The sequence below is a fragment of the Girardinichthys multiradiatus genome, chromosome 3 (assembly GCF_021462225.1).
Source record: "Girardinichthys multiradiatus isolate DD_20200921_A chromosome 3, DD_fGirMul_XY1, whole genome shotgun sequence".
NCBI lineage: Eukaryota > Metazoa > Chordata > Actinopteri > Cyprinodontiformes > Goodeidae > Girardinichthys > Girardinichthys multiradiatus.
The window spans coordinates 21,636,213-21,660,318 of record NC_061796.1 but is presented as its reverse complement, the minus strand read 5'-3'; the positions used below and the strand labels follow the sequence as shown (position 1 = coordinate 21,660,318).

General features: G+C 41.7%; 1 protein-coding gene across 3 annotated transcripts in view; it reads right to left on the bottom strand.

Moving 5' to 3' along the window:
• The window catches only part of cep192 (centrosomal protein 192), a 44,190-nt gene that overhangs the window by 2,052 nt on the left and 18,032 nt on the right, over nt 1-24,106 (bottom strand). For 2 of the 3 annotated variants that reach the window (XM_047360959.1, XM_047360961.1), the window contains exons 21-51: nt 20,914-21,733; nt 20,238-20,355; nt 19,988-20,144; nt 19,131-19,806; nt 18,777-18,920; nt 18,279-18,427; nt 16,602-16,832; nt 16,327-16,452; nt 15,987-16,127; nt 15,765-15,828; nt 15,497-15,636; nt 15,187-15,279; nt 14,975-15,093; nt 14,620-14,817; nt 14,131-14,221; nt 11,373-11,552; nt 9,310-9,570; nt 9,047-9,168; nt 8,668-8,777; nt 8,299-8,461; nt 8,026-8,110; nt 6,543-6,612; nt 6,339-6,462; nt 5,549-5,654; nt 4,865-5,084; nt 4,302-4,378; nt 3,536-3,631; nt 3,287-3,406; nt 1,426-1,538; nt 1,141-1,267; nt 755-813 (exon numbers count right to left, since the gene is read on the bottom strand). In XM_047360959.1, the coding sequence (XP_047216915.1) occupies nt 755-813; nt 1,141-1,267; nt 1,426-1,538; nt 3,287-3,406; nt 3,536-3,631; nt 4,302-4,378; nt 4,865-5,084; nt 5,549-5,654; nt 6,339-6,462; nt 6,543-6,612; nt 8,026-8,110; nt 8,299-8,461; nt 8,668-8,777; nt 9,047-9,168; nt 9,310-9,570; nt 11,373-11,552; nt 14,131-14,221; nt 14,620-14,817; nt 14,975-15,093; nt 15,187-15,279; nt 15,497-15,636; nt 15,765-15,828; nt 15,987-16,127; nt 16,327-16,452; nt 16,602-16,832; nt 18,279-18,427; nt 18,777-18,920; nt 19,131-19,806; nt 19,988-20,144; nt 20,238-20,355; nt 20,914-21,733 (5,300 nt within the window). Of the gene's footprint in view, nt 1-384; nt 505-754; nt 814-1,140; nt 1,268-1,425; nt 1,539-3,286; nt 3,407-3,535; nt 3,632-4,301; nt 4,379-4,864; nt 5,085-5,548; nt 5,655-6,338; nt 6,463-6,542; nt 6,613-8,025; nt 8,111-8,298; nt 8,462-8,667; nt 8,778-9,046; nt 9,169-9,309; nt 9,571-11,372; nt 11,553-14,130; nt 14,222-14,619; nt 14,818-14,974; nt 15,094-15,186; nt 15,280-15,496; nt 15,637-15,764; nt 15,829-15,986; nt 16,128-16,326; nt 16,453-16,601; nt 16,833-18,278; nt 18,428-18,776; nt 18,921-19,130; nt 19,807-19,987; nt 20,145-20,237; nt 20,356-20,913; nt 21,734-24,106 lie in introns of all 3 variants that reach the window. The other variant, XR_007037643.1, reaches the window with a different exon arrangement.

The window sequence follows — 24,106 nt, the reverse complement described above, 5'->3', positions numbered from 1 at the left end:
AATATTTGGTTTAAAAGGAAATCTTTGGTCTGAACTCTGTACTCACACAGCTGTATGAACAGGAAGCATGATACAAGGAAATGAGAATTTTAAAAAAAATGGACCTGAAACATGCACGACTTTTCAGGAACTGCACAGATCGTGATAAGAGTTACAGCAAGCTGCAAACAATGAGGCCATTACAAAACAGACGTCACGCAACGGCAGCTGCAGAGCTGGGTCATGTTCAGGCATTAGCATGACTTAACGTAGGTATACACTGCTTTATTTGTGAATGAACAAACCTAATCCCAACAGATCCTAACATACACTTAATAAAAAAAAAAAAACACATGACCATTATGAGCAAAGTCCCTAATCAGCCAATCACAACACGGTCGGTACCTTGGAACTGGGAGCCTCTCTGAGAAGCGCTGGTTAGGCAAAACAACTGAACTCCTCAAGGCCCCAAGTTTATCCCAAACACAGTAACATTACCTTCCAGGTCCCAGCTTTTCACAGGACCTCCATGGAAAGCATTCACAATTAGAAAACTCAGTTACAAAGTTTGTTTCAAACCACACTTAATAGCTAAGCATCAACATCTGTGTATGTGAATTAAGTACAAAAATACAACTAGTTACAAAGAGGGGGAAAAAGAAGTGGATAGAAATCAGACATGACCTCTTTTACCAATGAAAAAAGATCAAAATCAAGCAACAAATCTGACTGCAGAATGGAGAACTCCTGTGAGAGACATAACCAAGCGACTCACCTTAGGGAATAACCAAAATGCTTCATGTGGAAGGGCTCCTTAGGCTTTACAAATCTCAGCTGCAAGTCAATTAGAAAAGCCACAAATCAAATCCATGCAGAGCACAGAGGTAAATGTTGGGGATGTTCAATATGAATACAGCAAGTTAGTCATGCAAGTTCTTTATCAATCAACTGTGAAAAATAGAAACATAAATCAAATGGTTGATACTTGTCTGCATGCAGTGATAGTCTGAGCCTGATTTGACATGTTCTTACCTAAAGACTAGTTTTACATGAAGACATCCTTGCATGCTTTAACCAAACTTCTCTACCTTGGTTAGCCTAGGTTGGGTTGTACCGCAGTGAGGAGGAATAATGACTTTTTGAGAACCTTCAACGCCTCACCTCATGCGTGTCGGACGAGTTGTTACGGACATTGACCTTCAGCGTGCTGGACTCCCCCACCTGTGTGTCTGGGAAGGTGTACAGATCCTGAGGGGAATAAACACCCCTTCGCACTGCCTCCTCCTGACTGAAATTAACAACATTTTAAATGCTTAAATTGCTCCTTTGAACATTTATTCTATATGTCTAACCTACAAAAGTCATTAGTTGTGCTGTCAAATTCCTCAAGTGTTTCATCCCAAAACCACCATCTTGGCTAGGATTCCAGACGACAGCTGAACTCACCCAGCTTTGCCTGCTGACCAATCAGATCTCTTTCTGCTCTTCACTGTGGCTCCTGTCCTCACCAGAGAACAGTTTCCTTCCTGCGGTCCTTCCATTGGTCCAGATTTTACTCCCTTCACAAAACATGGACATGACTTAAGTATTGCTTAATTGTTTTCAAATGTGTTGAATATTCAGAGTTGATGCTACAGATCTTGTCGCGTAAACATGCTCGTTCTTTAAATAGGTCCCTCAACATCAAAACGTGCACACAGTTAAAGCTTCGAGACCTCTCAGCTGAAAGGTACTCTTTCATATTTATAAACTCAAAATCATTTAATTTACACACAAAATTGATGGGTTTGTCAGTTTATTGGAAGTAAAAAAATCCTCGTCCATCCTCCATCTAACTAAGCACTGAGAATATATCAGTTAAGGTATGTTTCCATTATACTACTGGGTAGTATAATGGAAACATACCTTTAACACCTGGAGCTCAACACGGGTTTCCACTTCAGGAACCTTTTTAAGGATCAACAGCATTTTTGAGGTCATCCTCTATCCCTTTCATTTCAGCTGCATCCATCGGGGGGAAATGGATTCTCCCGATAGAAAACAGTCCCAGCAGGGAGGTGGTACTTTTGGTATTAACCGGAACCTCCCAGGGTGGGTGGAGCTCTGAGGAGGGACATATTAAGCATTTTGCATTGGTTGATTTTCTCAGCAATATGTTCCGAGTTATTTCAGTTTAAACTCCTTTCCAGCTCTTCTTTACTGGCCAATTCAATTCGATTTAATTTAATTCCAAAATATTTTTTGTTAATCCCAAAAGGGAATTAATAAATACGTTTAAGTGTTTCTCTTTAAGGTTTTGCAGTGCGTTTAGGATTACTGTCCGTTAGGGTTACAGGTCTCCCTATAAATTCCCTATAATCTACCATGTCCGTGTTTCCTAGTCACTGTTGATACCAAGCTTCAATATAGAAACATTATTTTTCATAGGCTGGCTCTGAGCAAGGCAGGCTTGTGCCACAATGAACAGATTCTTGTATTCTGGCAGAATAGCTGCTCAGAACAAATCAGGATCATCTTTAGCCTCCTGGTTGCTTTTCTGATTATTACCCTTTGCCTGATTGTCGAGTTCTGAGGAGAACTCTTTTGGGAGGCTTTCTGTGAAGCCGTAATCTTTGTATTTTCTAATGATGGATTTAGTGGAGCTTTGTAGGATTATCAGGGTTTGGTACAGGCCAAATTTGGTCTTCATAACGTTGCCTCTGACCTGTGTGGAGTTGTCCTGTTTTGTTATTATGCAACAGCTTTTGTGGTTGATGGCCAAGTTGTTTACAACTAAGAGGTGTTGCCTTCTGGAGGCTATCTGAGCAGATAGATCTTCTAAGATCATGTGAAGCTTAGATGGCCCAAAGGTGGATCTTATTTAACTATGCTGCTTATGAGGGTATTGGCTGGCTAAAGGAAATGGGAGTCAATTCTTACATAGTCTGCCTTAAATTACTAAACCTAATGTTGTATTTAAATATCAAAAAATAATAATAGAATAATTTAGGCACTCAAAAATAAATTATTCAAAATGTCTTGAACTCCTCATTTTACAATGATTGACTGCTACACCCTTCATGTGTGGCTCCGGTTAGTTGCAAGAGAGGTTTCGAGACAGCACAGTTCTTCAAAATAAAGCAAAACAATGTAAAAAGCTGTTAGTAACATGATTAACCCTGGCCCACCCACTGTAGAGGAGCTCTGATTAATCTACTATGGTGTGACTGGAGGATCAATTGGATCAAAGTGCAAGACAAAATAGGATAACCAATATTTAAGCATTACTGTATTTCGTGAGGGCCCAAAACAAGAAATTAGTCCTCACCGTGCCAGAGAGTTGAAAGCGGATTCTGGATTTCTGCCGGGGCTCAGACACAGGGTGGCACTCCATATCCCAGAACTGGACATACGTCCCTCTGTCTCTGGGGAGGAAGGTGATGGGGACCTGAAAAGCAGAAACCCAGTTTTCTATTTAATTATAACAAGAACATTTTCTTAAACCTGGAAGACCTCTGCAGTTAAACTGAAATGACCTCTTTAAAATAGATCAGTCTGGTTGGGAGCGAGTGCCTACCTGGATCTTCTCATGGGCCCCCAGAGTTCCTGAGACCCTGGAACATCTGAAAGCCGTGTAGGTGGCCCGGTAAACATCTTCCGAGTCATCAACTCCCTCCAAAGCAATGCAAAAAACCAATTAATATCAGCCATAACAGGTACATAATAACCTATAGTAGGGATGAGTGATAGGGACTTAACATTTTCAATCAAGAAATGTTTGTTTGTTGTTTCTTCACAACATTGTTAGTTTTTGAGGTTTTCAGACATCATTAATTGGAATTTATTGTCATCACAATAAATTGAAATTCGTCTTGAAAATTTTTTTTGTGATAAACAATGATCGACAATAAATGCCCATCCCTAATGCACAGTGCACACAACTAGTGTAACGAACGCCAAGGACAAAGTCTAATTCAAAAGAAAGGGTCTGGAGGCCACAGCGTTATTTAGTAGGTTCTTTCTTCCCCGCCTGAGGGGAGCCAGACAGCTCAGGTGGGACACGTCTTTCCTGCCAGACAAGCTGTCAAAATGTTAGCAGCATGATCTCCCAAACACAGAAAATACATTTTAAAAAGTACAAATAGCCAGGTTTCAACAATAAATGAATACAAGTTTACAATGGCAGAGCTTTAGGAGGAGAAAAAAAAAAAAGCCCGACCAGTTCTGAACTAGATTAAATAAAAGCAGACTGGTTGGCTTTTCAACTGCTACGATAAATCAAGTATTCAAAAGAAGTTTAAATGAAAGCTGAAAGAAAAATACTGAAGGTGAATGAAGAATACCTTAACATATGGAGGAGCAAAGGAGGACAGGTACCACCTCACTTCCTCTTCACCGTTCTGCACCTCCAACTGGGCCTCTGAAACATAACAGCAGAAATATTCACAAATAAACACACTAAACAGTCTGCATGCTGTGACTCAAACCTTTCAAATACTGTGAAGCTGTTTCAGTTCATTATCACTGTATGATTTTCTGTTTTAGAAAGTCCCAGATCATCCCGCAGGTCATTCTGTCTGCCTACAGCCTGTGCTGCGTGTAAATATCCATACATTACAGATCAGATCTTCCAGAACATCTTCAGGTTTCTTAGTTAAATAGTGGCAGTGATTCAGGATTGCTTTGCAACATGTTCCATTAAACGCACAACTTCTGACCTGGAGTTAGGAGTGGATTTATTGTGTGTATTGTAAACCTTCATTCTTCTTTTCCTGAATATTATTTGCCTGATGCTATAAAAATTATGTTCATACACCTCAGAGTAAATATCTGTTTAGCCAGACAACTGCCTTTCTGTGTCGCTTTACTGTCATCAACACAATGCAGTGAGGAATAACTTCCTCACCTGATGTTTCTCCTGAAGGAGTGGCTGGAAAGGTGATGGTCTTGTTACTCATTTCCACCAGGCTGGGAGGTGTCTGTGGGGTTGCCGATGGCTTGGTGCCGGGTCGGCCCACAGGCAGCACAGGAGTAGCAGCCTGAGCTGGCAGGGCTGACAGAGAGGTATCTGTTGGAGCTGCAGACACATCCAGAGCCAAGTCCCTACGAATCTGGACCTTAATGAACTAGAAAACAATCATCCGTGCAAAGAGTCTCTTACTTTCTGCTCAAAGGCACCATTTTTCTATTTCTCATAATATGTGTTAAATACCAGTACATCAATGTTTATGCACAACATAGTTTCAATACTGAACATATTCATCAGAAACAGAAATCTATGAAATAGGGTTTTGGAATAATGCATGGTAATATAACACACCACTAATCAACTGGTTCCATCACTGAGAAGCAGAGGTAATACTAGCTGTATCTATTTGTTTTCCTCTTACATGTGGCCAGGACGACTAGTTGGTAATTGATTATTGAGAACCACATATTCTACTCGATGCATTACAACCCCGTTCAGACTGGTCAGTACTGCCACCTTCTGACGGCACTACGACATCCATTAGCTCCAAAATACATAAAGAGGATCTGTTTGAAATTGCTGATGCATTTCAAAATGAACAACATATCTAGGGCGTCATACCTTCTGTTGTCCGTCACACTGGACATAAATCTGTCCGCTCCATGGCAGCAGGGCAGGTTTTGTGGCTAATGAGGGATTGGGGCTGATCAGAATCTGCAGTTGGGACCTGGGTTTACAAAATATAAGGGAAGTGAACAGACCAACTATGCACACAAACAGACACTCACACTTAAGGGCAAATTAGAGTAACCAATTAACCCAACAGTCTTCTTTTAGGAATACTGGAGGAAGCTGGGGTACCCAAAGAGAACCCACGTATGCACAGAGAGAGAACATGCAAACCCCATGACAGAGAGACCCCAGGCTGGGATTCAAACCCTGAACCTTCTTGCTGCAAGGCAGCAGTGTAAACTATGCCACCCTAATGGTGTGGAAATGAAAGAAGCTCTTATTAGGTAGCAGTTTTAAAACTGCACTAACAGTAACAATGACACCATTATAAGTTAAAACATCAATATTATACATCATTTTATCAGCAGCATAAATAATGCTTTTATTCTTATGCAAATAAAAGCAGTTAAATGATGTTATTCATTTTTGTTATAAAGTTATAATGAAAAACTGTGGCATTTCCCTCACAGTTGTCATACTAGCCCATGTCTACCAGATCATCAGCTCACTTAGTGTTTATCTACTAAAACTCAAATAAAATAAAGTTAGAATATTGTCCACTTTACTTGTCCAGTGGTTTATAAACTGAATAAGTGAAACGGCAGTGGCCAAACATTTAGAATATGTTTAAATAATACAGAGATACCAAGTCATGACTCAAAACCAGAATAAGACTTACTGAGGCTCAATAACTCCATGCTCTGGAGTGATGGTGAGGCAGTGAGCTGGCCACGAAAGGTCAAAGTTCAACTCTCTAGAAGCGTTGTTCCGAATCTGAACCTGGCTGGTGATGGACGGGCCATCTAAAAACAGAACATTCAACTGTTGCTTGTCTAGCTGAATTTAAAATGAAACAGATTTTCAGAATTTGTCCAAAACTCACTGATTGTGGGAGCTGTGAGGACCAGCTGCTGTGGGTGGATGATCCACGACTCGGACTGTGGCTCTGAAGCCTAATGGAGGAGCGGTGGATCAGGGATGGTGGAAATTACAATCATTCATTTTATTACAGATAAATCACAATAACGCTTTTATTATAGTTTCCCCAAGTAAAAATATATCTGATAAAGAAAAGCATCAGAGGACTTAATTTAAGTTGGGCAGGAAAAGTGCATGCCTAAAAAGAGATTTGTGCAAAAGATTGTGTTTTCACTTTTTGAAATATTTATAGAAAGTTCAGCAACAGTTGTTCATGAAATGAGTAAATGCATAACCGCCTGATCTCTGTCTGCCGAGCATCAGTCATCGTTCATCCAGGATTAATATTGTTTCCGATGTTTCAGCAAGCTGTGATTAACAGCCAACAATTTGGGCAACTTCCTGAAGACACGAGCAAAAAGCCTGTTGTTTCTGATGAGTGGACAGGATACTACATGCTGTTTTATCATCTTTAAAACGGTATTTGAGGGAAGTTTATAAGTGTACGGATCCAGCTGTGAAGCTTTGAAGGAAGTTGTGTCTCAGTTCATCTGCTGTGCCGCAAAATAGAAAAATAGAGGTGCTTGTCAAACTGCTTCAGTTACAAAGCCTTGTATTAATATTTTTGCTGTCTTGAGAAGAGTAAGCAGAGCGTCTGCTAAAAGACTGATAGTTCAAACAATCTCACAAGCCGGTAACTAGTTAAAAGATAAACCAGACAATTTAGGAGGCCACATTAGAAACCTGCTTTATGTTCACTGCTGTCTGCTGGTCTCTACAGTAAAGCTGTGTTTGTTTGACAATCCAAAAACCCAGAGGTTATTAAACTGTGGTAACCAAATATATTTCTCATCGTCATTTCATTTTAATTCAACCACTGGAAATTTTACCATGATAACCATTAAAACTACTCATATACGTTTAGTTTAAGAAGCTAAGGAAACCAGAACTAATGAGCGTAGAACAACAACAGACAGAATGGGCCTAACAGACAACACTATTATCTCTTTGCTTTGGCAGATCATGAACACATTCCAATCCTTCATTTATTAGATCACCCACCACTAATCCAAATTAGGACTTCACAGTATCAACTAAATAAACCGTCATGATGGTTTTGGTTAACCCATATTTCCCTGACTTGTTCCTTTCTTTACACAATGTTCCCAACACTGTGAGCTTTAGCATCTCAGTCACTAAAAATTTCCAACACCTATGAGCATTAAGGATCCATTCAGATCACTAAATCATAACAATATCAGCATGCAAATGCATGACACTTGACATAAATATCCTAGCAAATATTGCATTAAAGCAGTCTTGTTGTAAACACTTGCATTGCAGTGATATTGTGCACCCCAACTCTAAAATTGATAAATTTGGCAAATTTGGCAAACTATGAAACCAAAGTGTTTGTGTTCTCCAGCTGACAGAACAACTTCTGGTACCTTTGAAGAGGTAACTTTCAGTGCTGGACCCTGTGGACCTTTCACTGGCAGCACATCCAGGGACACGCTGCCATTAGGAAAACCACTGAGGAAACAAAAAGTAGTGATCACCTACACAAAGAGCTGCAATATAAACACCACAAAAAAAAAGTCTAACACTTCAATCTGTAATGAGTGAAAACATATCCACTGCTGCAATGGTTAGAAATATAAAATATAAGCCGGAACAGCCACTTGGTTATCAGCAGCAGGTTACTGATGTTGTTATTATACCTCTCTGTCTGCAGGCAGTATCTATCAGAGGACAGCTGAGGTTTGTCATGTTTGCTCTCCTCTCTGTCTGTGCTCTTCGTTCTCCCGAGCAACGATACCAGCACTTTACTCATGTTGCTGTAGAAGATGTGGGCCTCATTAGGCCGCAAGGGCAGGTCATAGGCTACAGAGAGGTGAAACAACGGGTCAGACACGGGTCAGGAGGAAAAAAGACAAGCCCTTGGCAACAGACACTGCAGCAGCTTGGAAATAGCAGAAAATATGATGGATTGTTCACTATTGTCTGATTTTTTTTTTTTTTTTAGACATGCAATTTAAAAAAAAAATGTATTAAAAGCAACCAATAGCAGCATGAAAAATGCATCTTACCTTCTGTAACACTTTCCTCTCCAAGAAACCTCTCATTGAAGTCTATGTTTTTCAGCAGACTGTTCTCTGACAGAGCCTTCCTCCCAGCCTCTGGTTTGCTCTGAAGCAATCTGCAGGACAGCACAATAAGAATTTGGAGAATGTATAAAGTTAATTTACCAGAGCACTGTACCAATTATAACAGGCTAGAAAAGCATGTCCTCATCATAACGGGGAATCTTCATTGCATTAGTGTCCTCGGGGGCAATTTAGATTTAATTATCAGTACCTTACAACTACTTCACAGGCCTGGTAGTATTTACAGATTAAACATTTAATTATTAGTTCTACACACATTCATTTAACTGGTAACCCTGAATTAAATGTTACAAAATCTCACCTCCTGTACTGCTGCCTGGAGACCTCATCTCCACAGAAGAGACAGACTGTAGCCAAGGGTGTACTCGCTGACTCACACAAACTGGCCTCTCTCTGGCTGGACTTCATTAGGATAGTGATCACCTGGAAACATCAGACACAAGGTCAAGAAAAGCTGCTGCTTTAATTACAAGGATCGCCTTTGATCATGAAGCACTTGAACAAAGCTTCATTCTGTTCCTTCTGAACTGGAGACGTTAATATCAGCAGCAGCCTGCCTTTCACCTCTTGTGTCCTTTCCTTCAGGACGAACTGTGAAGGGGCCAGGCTCATGACAGAGGCCAGCACAAGTGACCGGCTTGGGACATCAGAGAAAGCCACGGCTTTGATAAAGGCTGCTCTGGAGCCGGTGTTCCTCACACACAGACACACTTTGCTGACACAGCCAACAGCGATGTCAGGTAGAGCCGCCACATAGCCATCAGCATGTTTCCTCTGGTCCTCCAGGATGATGTTACTGGTACCGCCGTAGCCTGACAGTGGAATCTAAGGATGAGACAATGACAAAATGAGATGGTGCTGTTCAAATGAGCAAAGTGTATCAGGTCATGCACTCCCAAGCAGACCGTGTTAAATACAGGTCTGAATTACCTCATTAAAAACAATCAGATTAGAATGCTCAGGAGACAGCAGAGTTTTCTGACTTATTCAGTTTCTCAATAAATAAATAAAAATCCTGTAAAAAGCAGCTCCAAACTTGCAGGATTAGTCGCTCATAAAACCTTGTCTTCATCTTTTTGGTTCATTCCTGAACCAACCATGAAACCAGTGGCTCAGAACAGTGTTAAAATATCCCGCCCATCCTATGATTGATCCCTTTTAACAAGTTTTCTTCAAAATATATGAAGCCAAGTCGCAGATATTTCTGATACACCTAACAACAGAGTCACAATGGAGTCAGTCAGTGAGATTCAATTCATTGAGACATGAAGAAGCAAATAACTTTAATAAAGCAACTTTTTACAAAACAGGTCTTTTCTACCAATTCTAATGTTACAAAAAACTTGATTTACAATGAAAAAAATCACTGAGGCTTAGACAAAAACGATAAAACCTAGCAGACTGCAGATAAACAACCATTCAACAGCAACATGCATTTTCTAAATCATGAACTATAAAGCATAAAGTTAGTTTCTTTTATAACTTCTTGCATCAAACTAGCACCGGTATCACTTAAGAGTGGTAACTAATTTTCATGAGGCAGCTCAGCTATGCTGATGATTCTGTTCCTAGGCTATTCTGAGACATGGAGTTAAGAAAATAAACATGGAAGAGTTATTGAAAGCCTCGTTCTCTTTGGCACTGTAGGGCTGGATATCTTTAAAGAAGGGCATGCCATCTGTAACCATCTTGAAATGAGCAGCAATTTTATAAAGGGGGGCAAGAAATAAGCTGCTCACCACTTTTGAAGCTCTACATTGAAGACAAGTCTGAGCCCGAGGCAGGTTATGGTGGGTTAGAGGCAGAGCTTCACAACTGCACCATGTATACGGTAAGTTGTACTAATAGTTATCTGCTGGGTGCATTTTAAATCACCTCTGCCATCTTCACCCTGTTGTTGTTGTTATACGCAACTTACTCAGGCTCCGCCTCCTCGGCAGTGCTAATCGTCATTCGCGCTTTAACACCGGGTGGAATGTGTTTCTAAATAAAAGCGTAGAGTATCTGATTAAAATAATCGCTTTTCTTGATCCAAGGACAGGAAAACCGATGCATCTATACTTAACCCCATAAACGGTACCTTTTCACAGCTGCTACACCAAAGCACTCACATCTTGAACATGCATTTCCATGTAAAAATGCCAATGGGTTTATCTTAACATCTCCACTACTGATGGATTAAAAGATTTCATTACATCTCTCATATTGCCTGTTGTGTAGCTAAGCTTACTGCAGCAGCAGCAGAGAAAAACCATTTGATGATTGTTTAGATCACAGAATGAACTTTCTCCAGAAACGTCAGTAGAACCACTGGTTGCGGCTCAAATGACTGAACTAATCATTCTGCATGTACATATAGTGTAGTGCAAATGTAGGGCTGGTTGAAGATGTACATAGGTACAACATTAAATGCCAGGTGTGAACAGGTGTGTTGACTTCCTAACAGAGCGCCCCGGCTGCAACATAGCAGGAAGGATAACCAGCTTCTAAATCAGCAAATGAACAGCTCAGGTCCTGCTAAGGAAATATATCATCTATGGAAACAAAATATAACAAAAACAAAAACCATTGTGTGGTTAACAACCTCTAAAACAGAAGGTAGAGAGCAGTGAAGGTTGCATCCTTACAATGAATTTAACTCCTGGTTGTGAAGACCGGACTCCAGACTGTTTAATTTCCAGCTTGGCCAACATGCAAGCCACCCTGGTGGGAGCAAAGAGCAAGTGGACGGTTACATCCTCCCTGGGTCGAATGGACAGCTCTCCATGTCGGGTTAGGACCTCTTCTGGGCTGAACAAGCTCTGGAGCTGAGAAACACAAAAAGAATAGGTAGATTAATAAAACAACTTCTGGATCCTGAGAAACAGTTCGAATGCACAGGCAAATATGTGTGTGTGTGTAATGTATAGATGCAGCTCCATAAATTAGAATATCAGTAAAAAGATCATTCAGATCAAGACACTACACTCAGTTTCATTTCACACTGTGAGATATAGGTGATGCATTATTTTCTCTTAATTTTGACAATTATGGCTTAAATCTGATGAAAACCTTAGAGTTTCTTACATAACAAGTAAGCAAGAAACAATAGCCTTCAGAGAGGGAGACAGAGAATTGTTGAGGAGTATCCAGAAGCAACTTAAAGTCAAGATAAGAGACAGCAAGGAGGTGTACAAGAAGAAGCTGGAGAGCAAGCTCCAGCAAAACAATATCAGAGATTTGTGGACAGGGATGAAGAAGATCACAGGCTTCAAGCAGAAGGATGATCGGACCGATGGAGGTCTGGACAGAGCCAATGAACTGAACACATTCTTCAATAGGTTCAGTTCAGAAACAAGCTCAGCATCCTCCTCTCCTGCTCACGGCCAAACAGACATTCCACCTTCCTTTGACCCACAGGACCCACAGCTGTCCAGTAACACCTCACATTTTTTATCTTCCACCTCAGCCCTAGACTCTTCTGCTTCTACATGTTTGCCTTCAACCATATCAGAAGATGCTGATGCTTCCTTTGCTTCCCCCTTCCACCTGTGTGTCTCAAGAAGTCAAGTGAAGAGACAACTGACTGGAGATGATTGTAGATTTTAAGAGAAACAGGAATAAGTCAAACACTATTTCTATCATGGGAGAAGAAGTGGAGGTGGTGGAGGAGTATAAATACCTCGGTGTTCACCTGGACAACAGACTAGAGTGGAGATGCAACTGTGAAGCCATCTACAAGAAGGGACAGAGCAGACTGTACTTCTTGAGGAAGCTTAGGTCCTTTGGTGTTTGCAGCAAGATGCTGCATATCTTCTATAAGTCTGTTGTGGAAAGTGTGATCTCTTCTACCATCATCTGCTGGAGAAGCAGCATCAGAGCCAGGGACTTAAAAAAGCTCAACAAGCTGATAAAGAAAGCTGGCTCTGTTCTGGGGACTCCTCTGGAACCTCTGGAGATCATTGTGGAAAGACGGATTCTTCATAAAATGAAGAACATTATGGAGAACTCTGAGCATCCTCTTCATGAGACTGTCCTACAACAACAGAGTGTCTTCAGTCAGAGGCTTCTTCAGATCTGCTGTAAGACGGAGCGCTACAGGAGATCCTTCCTGCCCACAGCCATCAGCATCTACAACGGCTCTTTGAAGAAACCCTCATAATGAGCTACAACATTTAATTTCCCTTTGGGATTAATAAAGTATTTTTGAATTGAATAAGACCAACTACAAGAGCATAATTAACAGACATGTCAGCCTACTGAGAAGTATGTCCATTTACTGTACAGTATATGCACTCAGTACTTGGCCAGGGCTACTTTTGAATGAATCACTGCATCAATGCAGTGTGGCATGCATCCGATGAGCCCAGGTTACTTTGATAGTGGCCTTCAACTCGACTGCATTCTCATCTTCCTCTTGACACCAGCTACGGGGTTTAAGTCAGGGATGTTTGCTAGCAAGTCCAGAACAGTGATACCATGGTCATTAAAGCAGGTATTGTTAGTTCTGGCGGTGTGGGCCGGTACCAAGTCCCACTGGAAAATAAAATGAGCACATCCATAAACTTTGACAGCAGAAGGAAGTATTAAGTGCTGTAAAATCTCCTGGTAGATGGCTGCACTGAAACTGGATTTAATTAAAACCAACACCAGATGATAGGGCATCCCAAATCATCACTGACTGTGGAAACCTCACACTGGACCTCAAGCAGCTTAGATTCTGTGCTTCTCCACTCTTCATCCAGACCTTGGACTCGTCTTCTTTTACTCCCTTTTATTCTTTGCCCAGGTGAGGCACCTGTGGCGTCTCTAGCTCACGTGTTGCTTCACACAAGGACTGCAACAGCTGTAGCCCATGTCCTGCGTACGTCTGTGCTGCGGCTCTTGAAGCTCGACTCCAGCTGCAAACCACACCTCCTGAATCCCTTACAATCCGACTCATCAATCAACTCAAGTCTGCAGTTTCTCCTGTTGCTTGTGCACCTTTTTGTACACTACATTTTCCTTCCATTCAACTTTGTATCAATTTGCTTGAATACATCATTATGAACAGCCAGCTTCTTAAGAAATGGCCTTTAAGGGCTTAGCTCCCTTGATCATTGTCTGTCTGTTCAACTGTTTAGACAACAGTCTTCCCCATGATCACAGAAAAAAAAACATGTATCTGCACTATTAGTACGAAGCAGTATTCTAATTTTCATAGAAACTGAGAGTTGGGTCCTCATTATTTGTAGGTCCTCATCTTTAAATCATTGAATTCAACTCCAGAAATAATGAACTCTTTAATGGTATTCTTACTTATGGAGATGTGCCTGTACCAGACCAAGGAGCTGTGACAATGAGAGTTCTCACAAGCACATCGTCTTGGAAAAAGAAAACCCAGAAGAGACGGACAAACGTGTCTACCTGAAAACAGTCTTGGTCCTGACCACGGATAAGCAAACGTAGCTGCTGTGTGGTACCGGTCGAGTTGTTTCTTAGAACCAGCTTCTGTTGCCTAAATAGAACAAGGAGTGTTATTATAAAGATTTTTTGTATTTTAGCCCAAACCTCCATAACTGTTTTTTTTCTTTAATTATTATTTGTATACAGTAGTTAAAGTCAAATCTGATCCATTTTAATATGTGGGTTCATCTTTCCTTTACCTACCCTCACAGAACACAAATAAACCGCATCATGTTGAAATAGCTTCTGAGGAATAAACTCCCTGCAGACACCAAGTGGGTCTCCTCTCATGAATAACATTATACAAGCCCTAATAGAATAAGATGGAACACTGAGCCTTCAGGGGTTTTTCTCCATTGATTCCTTTCCAATGAATAACTGATACATAGAAAGTGTTTGGTCTGTAATCAAGCAGCACTCAAATTAATGAAAAACTGAAAAGTTGCCTACACAGCTCGTCCCAGGGTGACCCCTCCCCAGGCCACAAACTGCTTGTTGGAGAGGATTGGTGGGATGTCGCTGGTCAGTGAGGGGCCATAGACGGGTGCAGAGGGAGGCACGGGTTTCCCAGAGTCAGAAGGGACTGCTTCTCCTTTCAGAGTCACCTCATACTGAGGGCCTGACGGTAGCACCAACACTGTGAGAAGGCTGCAAAAAAACATTAACTCAAGTGAGTGAGTTCAGTATTGATGGATCACTACATCAATGACACATTCACAGGTATAACAGAGAGAATGCCAAGTAATGTCTTTTAATTGAAACAGTTTGAGGAATTAAATAAGAAATCTCATTATCTCTTTTGTACCTTTCTTTACATTTCCTGTTGCTTTGTGCTTTAAATGATACGACAACACCTTGTTCCTCTCCCACTGTCAGGGACAGTTCATCAGGTGTCACGGAAAAGCTATTGCTGTTGTCGCTGATCTGGAAGAGTGCAACAACAAAAACATTTGAAAGACATACTGTTTCCGACTGCTAAGGCAAGCTCTGAGGATTCTTACATAAACCCTGAATTACCTTGAGTTTCAGATGAACATCGATGTTTCCTGCATTCTTTAATGGCAGAGTCTGTTCGCTACATTTACCCACAGGCGCAAAAAGGCTCACAGTCTAGACAAAAACAAGTTACCACCAAATCCACAATTTTGAAGACATTTTGAATCTACAACAAATAGTCTTGAATATCCCTAGCTGCAAGTAAAAGAGATTCCAATCAAAGACAAAGTCCTGACATATTCTCAAACATGGGTTTCATAAATACCCTCAAAAAGGCAGAAGAAAAGCTAAATTACACAAAAATCAGAAGACCACATGAGAGTTGGGCTACCTGTAGATCTTTAGGAGCATGAACTCTTGCTGTTCCAGACTTGGCCTTGAGGGGAATACTTCTGATAACACGACTAGGACCTGGAGAGTCCACTTCAATGTCCACCCGAGCGTTGTACTCATCAGCTGGACCAAGATCTCCTTAAAATACACAGCGGTAATGTCTAGTAGTACTGTAATAAATTTGAATCACATTATATCCAGAATGTAGAACCAGATGTTTTCAAATATAATTCACTTAATCCCTAAACAGCAAGTAAGAAATCTACCTGAAGAGGTGATGAAATTCTGGGGAGCGTTGAAGTGGACCCAGACCATGAAGCTTTCTGGATTCTGAGAGAAACAGTTAAATGCATCACGCTGAGCTGGAAGCAGCATGGTTAAAAAAAAAAAAAACATTGGCTACTGGACCACTATAAACCAAACAAATGGACATTCTGACATCATTTAAATAACAGATCATGCCCTTAGAACTTTTACACAATACTAACCTCTCCATAGCTGGCATGCATCACATGATTCATCACTGAGGGAGCGGGCATTGAGGCCATGTGTCCAGCCTGCTGTGTAGCCTCAGGTGTCATGCCAACAGGGTCCTTGGAGAAGCTGAAGCATCGCCATGCTTTGGCATTCTGGAGGAAGTATGTAAAGAAGAAGGAAAACCTCAGTACAGGTTGAGGAGTCTAAAGATGTGATTTCTAGGCTTTTAAAAAAGCAGTGTTGTGCTCAGACTCAGCTCTACATAAAAAAAGTTTAACCCTTCAATTTAACATGGGGAAGCCACACAGCAACACTGGGGTAATAAATCACTATATGTCTGTCTGAACTCACAGCACAGATCACCAGGCAAATAGGTACTGTAGCGTGGGTTCTGTTGAGCAGTCTCAGAGGTAGAGATTTAGCGGCCCCTCCTGGTAGGTCTCCAAAATCCAAACTGCCAGATTTGCTTGCTTCAATCTATCAATCCAGAAACGGATATTTAATGATGTTGTCTAAAATAAAAATCACACATAACCTGGCTGTCTCCAGGTCTGTTACATGGGTCAGTTAGTACAGTTAATAGACGTGACTTCATGTTAATAACTGTTTTTTGGACACATGCTCACCTCTAATGCTGGGTTCTCTGCCACTGCAATAAGCACCACCCTTTTGGCAAAGATACCGGCTCTGGCAGCCAGCTCTGTCTCAGCTGAGGCAGGCCAAGAGCAAACACTGAGGACACACTGGTAGACTCCAGGCTGCGGAGGAACAAACAACACTTTCTGCTCCTCTGTACTTTTGGGGCCAATAATTGTCTTGTTTTTCACTATCAACCATTGGTAAGGCAAGCTGTCCACCTGCAGGGATTGGCATAGTAAAGAAGAAAAAACAAAACAAAAACATAAGTCAGTGAAAAATGAATCTAAAAACAATTCCCCATTGAGGGACTAACAGAGTAATACTAAAGGATTGTTTTGTATATCATTCACCGATTCTACTGATATTTGTATTGTAGTTGTATGGGTTTATGGGTCCAATGAGAAATTAGCAATAAACCCCCTACACCAAACTCTGGCTATTTGCACAAAATGTAAGTGGTACCCCTCAAATCAAACAGACGAAACCAGATGTTTAGACACGTACAAACCAACTTGTATCACTGACATTAAATCTAAACAAACCTCATCTGTTTTAGCTCCGTTAGGATTAACAAGGGTATTTGTTTGCCAAATGCCAGAATAATGAGCAAGAGAATGCATCGCTTCCTTCAAAGTCAGACGTTTTCATGTACCAACATTACCATGCCTTTAAAGAGTCTGGGGAAAGCCCAAGGCATGAGGTCAGAAGTAAATAATAACATTTGACTTAACTGGAAGCACACTTGAGGGTGTATTTTCAGGCAAACGTCAAGCATCACTTCCTCGTGTCATCATGGGGGGAAAATAATCTAAAGAAAACCCACTCAGCAAAGAGGAGGCCATTACTCCAATAGCACAATAAAAAGCTTTATTACAGTTTGTAAATGCATGCAACGACAAAGAGCTTCATTTCTAGAGATGGTCTGAGGAAACTAAAATAAAAGTGTTTGGCTATAATGACCATTGTTACATTTGAAGGAAAATGTGGGGTGTTTTGCAACCCTGAAAACCCTATTGACAACTATGAAGTACGAGGGTGGCAGCATCATGTTGTGGGCATGTTTTGCTGCTGAATGGACAGGTGCACTTCCCAAAACTGCTGGCATCATGAGGGTAACAATTAACCGCAAATACTGAAACTTCTCAGGACTTCAATAGGGACGTTAAAGCTTAGGCAAAATTAGGTCTTCAAAACGGACAAATGCTTTGGCAGGGCCATCACAAAGCCCTGATCTCATTCCCTTTTAAAATGAGTGGTGGGAGCTGAACAACTGCGCGCGTGCAAGGAATCCTAACTATACTAGTGTAAACATATACTACCTAGTTCTGTCAGAAGAATTGGTCCAAAATACTAGTAAACTGTTGAGAAGCACGAAGAAAAACATCCAAATAATTTCACCAAAGTCATACAGTTTAAAGGCAAGTCTACCAAACAAGTAAATGGATGTAAACGTCTGACACTTAAGGCAGCAATAAGAAGAATTCCCATGATTCATAGCGTTTAGCAAATAGAATAAAGTTTGGTAATCCCAAAAGACCTAAAACTGAAGCATCTTAATCCAATGTAATGTGAAATGGTGAAGAAATAAAATGTAACGTGTTTTAACACAGTATATAACCTTCCAGTTTTAACTGCATGTTCTTGACACACGACCTTAAACAGACCTGCTCTCCATCAATGGCCAGACTGGCCACAGTGATGGAAACTTGCTGCCATCTCTCAGACGGGTTGAAGAGGCTGAGGGAGGTCTGGGAGGCGATGCCGACACAGCAGGCATGAGGGAACCGAAGCTCCTCAGGTACCACAACTTGGCCTGAGGATGACAGGAGGAGAGAGTTAACGGATAGCGGCAGTTTTCTGCAATGACCAAAAGTTAACATGTCAGTCAGTCATTTTCTACCGCTTATTCCATAGTGGGTCGCGGGGGAGCTGGTGCCTATCTCCAGCAGTCTATGGGCGAGAGGCAGGGTACACCCTGGACAAGTCGCCAGTCCATCGCAGGGCGATGGACTGGCGACTTGTCATTATTACCCAATATGTCCGCACTGTAACTATAAGTTATTTAACCAAACATTTTAAACATTTTGTCAATAACAGCAGATTGCAAGACTGTCCAATGTATAAAACAATCATATGAACACCACCATGCCTACTACTGCTACCTCTCAGTTCCTCCAGACCACTGGTCACCATAGACTCTCCACCATACTGACTATATGGCTTCCCCATTATTCCCATTTCATGGTGACTCTGATTCGGTATAGGGAGATTATGGGGCCCAGCAGTTCCTGGAATCCCAAGAGGACCTGAAGTGGGAAGAATGGGCCAGTTGTTAAAGATTGTCTAGAAAGTTATAGAATACTCTGGTTGGTATGTAATGATTAATGTTCTGAAAACTGCACAGTGGAAATGCTTGACCAACATGGCTTCCAACAAGTTGTTTTCAAATCAATAATAGAAAAGAAACATCTAAATTACAGTTCATGTATTTGGGATACACAGAAAAACAGACATGCCTGCAGACGATACGCTGTAAAGACGGTTTCCGGATGGTCCTAAATGAAAAGCCCCAGAATGCAATGGAGCTTCAGGTCCCAAATACTGCAGAGGTAACTGTGAGCTAACGAGGGTGCGTCTTGTGAGGAGGGACTGAATGTCTCCTTTGTGGGGGAGATCCACCATGCCTCGACACTGAGGCTTTAAACCTGGGATGTGGACATAATGAAGCCCCTCTGCTGAGTAAGGAGGAGGCAAGCCAAGGCCACCAGCATACAGTGATGATGACATGGAGGGGACAGCTCCCCACTGCTGGGATCCCGGGGGAGCCGCAGAGCTGATAGTTTGCTGGATGTTTAGATTGCTGCTATAGCCTGAGTCCACTTTAGCCAACTTCCTTGTATCGGACTCAGAAAGGTTCTTGTGGCCTGTAAATCCAGGTAAAATGTCTCCAGGTCCAGGGTAGTTACATTCACTCTGGCTGCGGGTGCAGCTCAGAGCGGGGTCGCTGTATGGGACCTCAGGACTTTTACACTGGGGTGCTGGTAGAGGGTCCAGACTTTTAGAATGACGAGGCTTCACATCATCAAGACCTTTGGGTAGGCTAACAGTGTTCAAGTTAGACTGTAGATCTGGTTCCACAGGTGGGGTAGGACTGAATCTGATGATGGTGGTGCTCAGTCCCATAGATTCCCTCTGTGAACAATAAATCAACAAATATACTTTTATCAGGAAACCTTTAAAGAATTAAGAGAAGCAAAAAAAATTTAATTTATGTATTCATGTATCATCAGTCTGGACCATAACTTCTCAATGGTCCATTTAAAAACAGTGGACCACTTCCTAAAGCTACCAGTATATCTTCACCCTGCTGTACCTTTCGTCGCTCAGGTGTAGGTACAACAGTTCCATCATTTATTGAGATGTATGTGAGCCTGCTGAGACTGGGACTGGAACAGGTAGACTCAGGTGAGAAGTCAGGACCTGGATGCCTGTCTGCCAGCCTGCCGTTGGATGAAGAGGGTGAACGCAAACTGGGAAGACCAACATTTGGATCAGTCAAAAGCATAGAAAAGTCATATTTATTGCTTTTGGATGATAGACACTAAACATGTTTGATACAGTACCCATCTGCAGTGGGAATTGAAGTCTGACTTGGAGAGGAGTGGGTCAGAGGGGAGGTGGATGGTCTGAAGTTGCAGTGAGTCTCCTCCCCACAAGGCTCAGGAACATTTCTCAGCATGTCTTTCAAACAAAAGGTTGAATCTTATAATCAGAATCAGAAAAGCTTTATTGCCAAGTACTTTTTTTGGACATACAAGGAATTTGTTTTGGCGTAGTCGGTGCAATACAATACAAATTAAACAGTATAAACATATCTACAATATAATATAAATATATGTGCACAGTTTTAAGTGAGTGAGAGTAAATGTAGAGCAGTATAGGATGCCAGAGCGGTACAACAGTGCTGGTGATCATTGTGCAAGTAAAGCAGGAGTCCAAGCTGAGCGTTAATGTAACGCATAGAGTTACAGGTTACAGGTGTCTTGTCAGCAAAAAAAAAAGAGGGGGAAAGGGAGAGTGTCAGTGTGGTTTCCGGGCTTTGTTAACAAGGCTGGTGGCAGATGGGAAAAAACTGTTCTTGTGGCGTGAGGTTTTGGTCTGGATGGACCGCAGCCTCCTGCTAGAGGGGAGAGTTTCAAAGAGTCTGTGACCAGGGTGGGAGGGATCAGCCAGAATCATAAAGATTTATGATATTTCATCACTTGCATCAGCAAAAGTATACTTCTAGGTATTACTCACCAAATAGAGGATCTCGTGAAGGCTGAGCATTCAGGCCAGAGATCTCAGCCTGCTTCTCAGAGCTTTGAGGTAGAGGAGTTACAGTTATATTTCCTGGTACGTTCTTCTCTGAAGAATCCCTGGACCTGTCCTGCAGCTCCTGACCTACATTTCTCAACCTCTGGGTCGGGGATGATGAAGCTTTGAGAACAGGCAAGCCTGACTGGGATTTCTTCCAGCTTTGGGAGGTTCCGGGTAAGTTTTTATCATTCTTACAAAAGGCTTCTAAAGACCTTGTGTTTGTTTTAGTGTTTCTTTCTTCCAACTTGACAACAGTTTCTGTTGAGTTTCTGGCTGCAGAGTTAGAAGCCTGGGAGGAAGAGGCAGTAGTTTCCTCATTAGGTGTCAGTTTATTTGCAGAACAACTGAGATGGGAATACTGCCCCGAGTCGACGGTCCGCCTGGTAGGGCCGAGAGATGCACAAGAACAAGGAATGGGGATGCTTTTAGGTTCATCATTAGAAAGCTGTACTGCAGCAGAGCTTGTATTTGCAAGAGTCATATTTCTTCTATTGTCTTTCTCGGTTTTTGTGCTTAAAGAGATCTCTGGAGTCACACCGTCTTGTTTTGTGGGATATTCTGCCTGAGGGTTCTTCTGAGAGCTGCTCAGACCCTCAGCCCAACTGCTCAAGTCAAAGGTTGTGTGTTCCTCAGATGAGTGGCTGGTGCTTGACATGTTGGTCTTCAAGTACTTTTCTATGTCAAATGCACTAATCTCTCCAACACAGATGCTCCTCTGCAGAATGTCTGGGATTGTGCTCTGCTCTGGCTGAGATAGGAACTAGAAAGAAGGAAAAACAAAAAACTTCATCTTTTATTTAATTTTAGGAAAACCACTTAGGAAACAATCATATAACAGAACTCATGTGTGTCTGGTTTTATTAGTCCAGATCCTTGCATCTCAAATACAAATACAGACATGTCTCAATACATTAGGATATCATCAGAAAGTTAATTTATATCACAAATTCTGCTCTAAAAGTTAAACTTGTATATGCTTTTAGATTCATTACAACCAGAGTGATGCATTGTAAATTGTACTTTTGCTGCCTAAAGCTTACAGTTAAACTGAATTTCAGGTTTTCATTGACAAAAGATTGAAAATTGTATTTCTTATTACATTATTACCAGCTGGCTGAAAAGCACATCATGTACTGTATATTACACACACTCAACGCTTGGTCAGAGGTCCTTCTGCATGAATTGCTGCTTCGGTGCTGTGTGGCTTAGAGGTGATCAGCCTGTGGCTCTGCTGAGGCGTGAAGGAAGTACAGGTGATAGCGGCCTGTAGCTCATCTAACATGGTTGCCTCTGTGTTCATCTGTCTCTTGAACATTCTCCATTGGGTTCTCAGTGGGGTTTAGGTCAGGTCAGGTCAGTTTGCTACTCAATCAAGCGCAGCAATACTGGGGTCATTAATTTAGGTATTGATACTTTTGGTAGTGTGGGCAGTGCCAAGTCTTGATGGAAAATGACATCAACATACAGGACCTTCTCAAAATATTAGCATATTGTGATAAAGTTCATTATTTTCCATAATGTCATGATGAAAATTTAACATTCATATATTTTAGATTCATTGCACACTAACTGAAATATTTCAGGTCTTTTATTGTCTTAATACGGATGATTTTGGCATACAGCTCATGAAAACCCAAAATTCCTATCTCACAAAATTAGCATATCATTAAAAGGGTCTCTAAACGAGCTATGAACCTAATCATCTGAATCAACGAGTTAACTCTAAACACCTGCAAAAGATTCCTGAGGCCTTTAAAACTCCCAGCCTGGTTCATCACTCAAAACCCCAATCATGGGTAAGACTGCCGACCTGACTGCTGTCCAGAAGGCCACTATTGACACCCTCAAGCAAGAGGGTAAGACACAGAAAGAAATTTCTGAACGAATAGGCTGTTCCCAGAGTGCTGTATCAAGGCACCTCAATGGGAAGTCTGTGGGAAGGAAAAAGTGTGGCAGAAAACGCTGCACAACGAGAAGAGGTGACCGGACCCTGAGGAAGATTGTGGAGAAGGGCCGATTCCAGACCTTGGGGGACCTGCGGAAGCAGTGGACTGAGTCTGGAGTAGAAACATCCAGAGCCACCGTGCACAGGCGTATGCAGGAAATGGGCTACAGGTGCCGCATTCCCCAGACCTGGGCTACAGAGAAGCAGCACTGGACTGTTGCTCAGTGGTCCAAAGTACTTTTTTCGGATGAAAGCAAATTCTGCATTTCATTCGGAAATCAAGGTGCCAGAGTCTGGAGGAAGACTGGGGAGAAGGAAATGCCAAAATGTCAGAAGTCCAGTGTCAAGTACCCACAGTCAGTGATGGTCTGGGGTGCCGTGTCAGCTGCTGGTGTTGGTCCACTGTGTTTTATCAAGGGCAGGGTCAATGCAGCTAGCTATCAGGAGATTTTGGAGCACTTCATGCTTCCATCTGCTGAAAAACTTTATGGAGATGAAGATTTCATTTTTCAGCACGACCTGGCACCTGCTCACAGTGCCAAAACCACTGGTAAATGGTTTACTGACCATGGTATCACTGTGCTCAATTGGCCTGCCAACTCTCCTGACCTGAACCCCATAGAGAATCTGTGGGATATTGTGAAGAGAACGTTGAGAGACTCAAGACCCAACACTCTGGATGAGCTAAAGGCCGCTATCGAAGCATCCTGGGCCTCCATAAGACCTCAGCAGTGCCACAGGCTGATTGCCTCCATGCCACGCCGCATTGAAGCAGTCATTTCTGCAAAAGGATTTCCGACCAAGTATTGAGTGCATAACTGTACATGATTATTTGAAGGTTGATGTTTTTTGTATTAAAAACACTTTTCTTTTATTGGTCGGATGAAATATGCTAATTTTGTGAGATAGGAATTTTGGGTTTTCATGAGCTGTATGCCAAAATCATCCATATTAAGACAATAAAAGACCTGAAATATTTCAGTTAGTGTGCAATGAATCTAAAATATATGAATGTTAAATTTTCATCATTACATTATGGAAAATAATGAACTTTATCACAATATGTTAATATTTTGAGAAGGACCTGTATATGTAAAGCTTGTCAGCAGAAGGGAGCACAATGGCTGCACTGACTGTGGACTTGATAAAACCCAGTGGACCAACACCAGCAGTTGACATGGCTCCCAA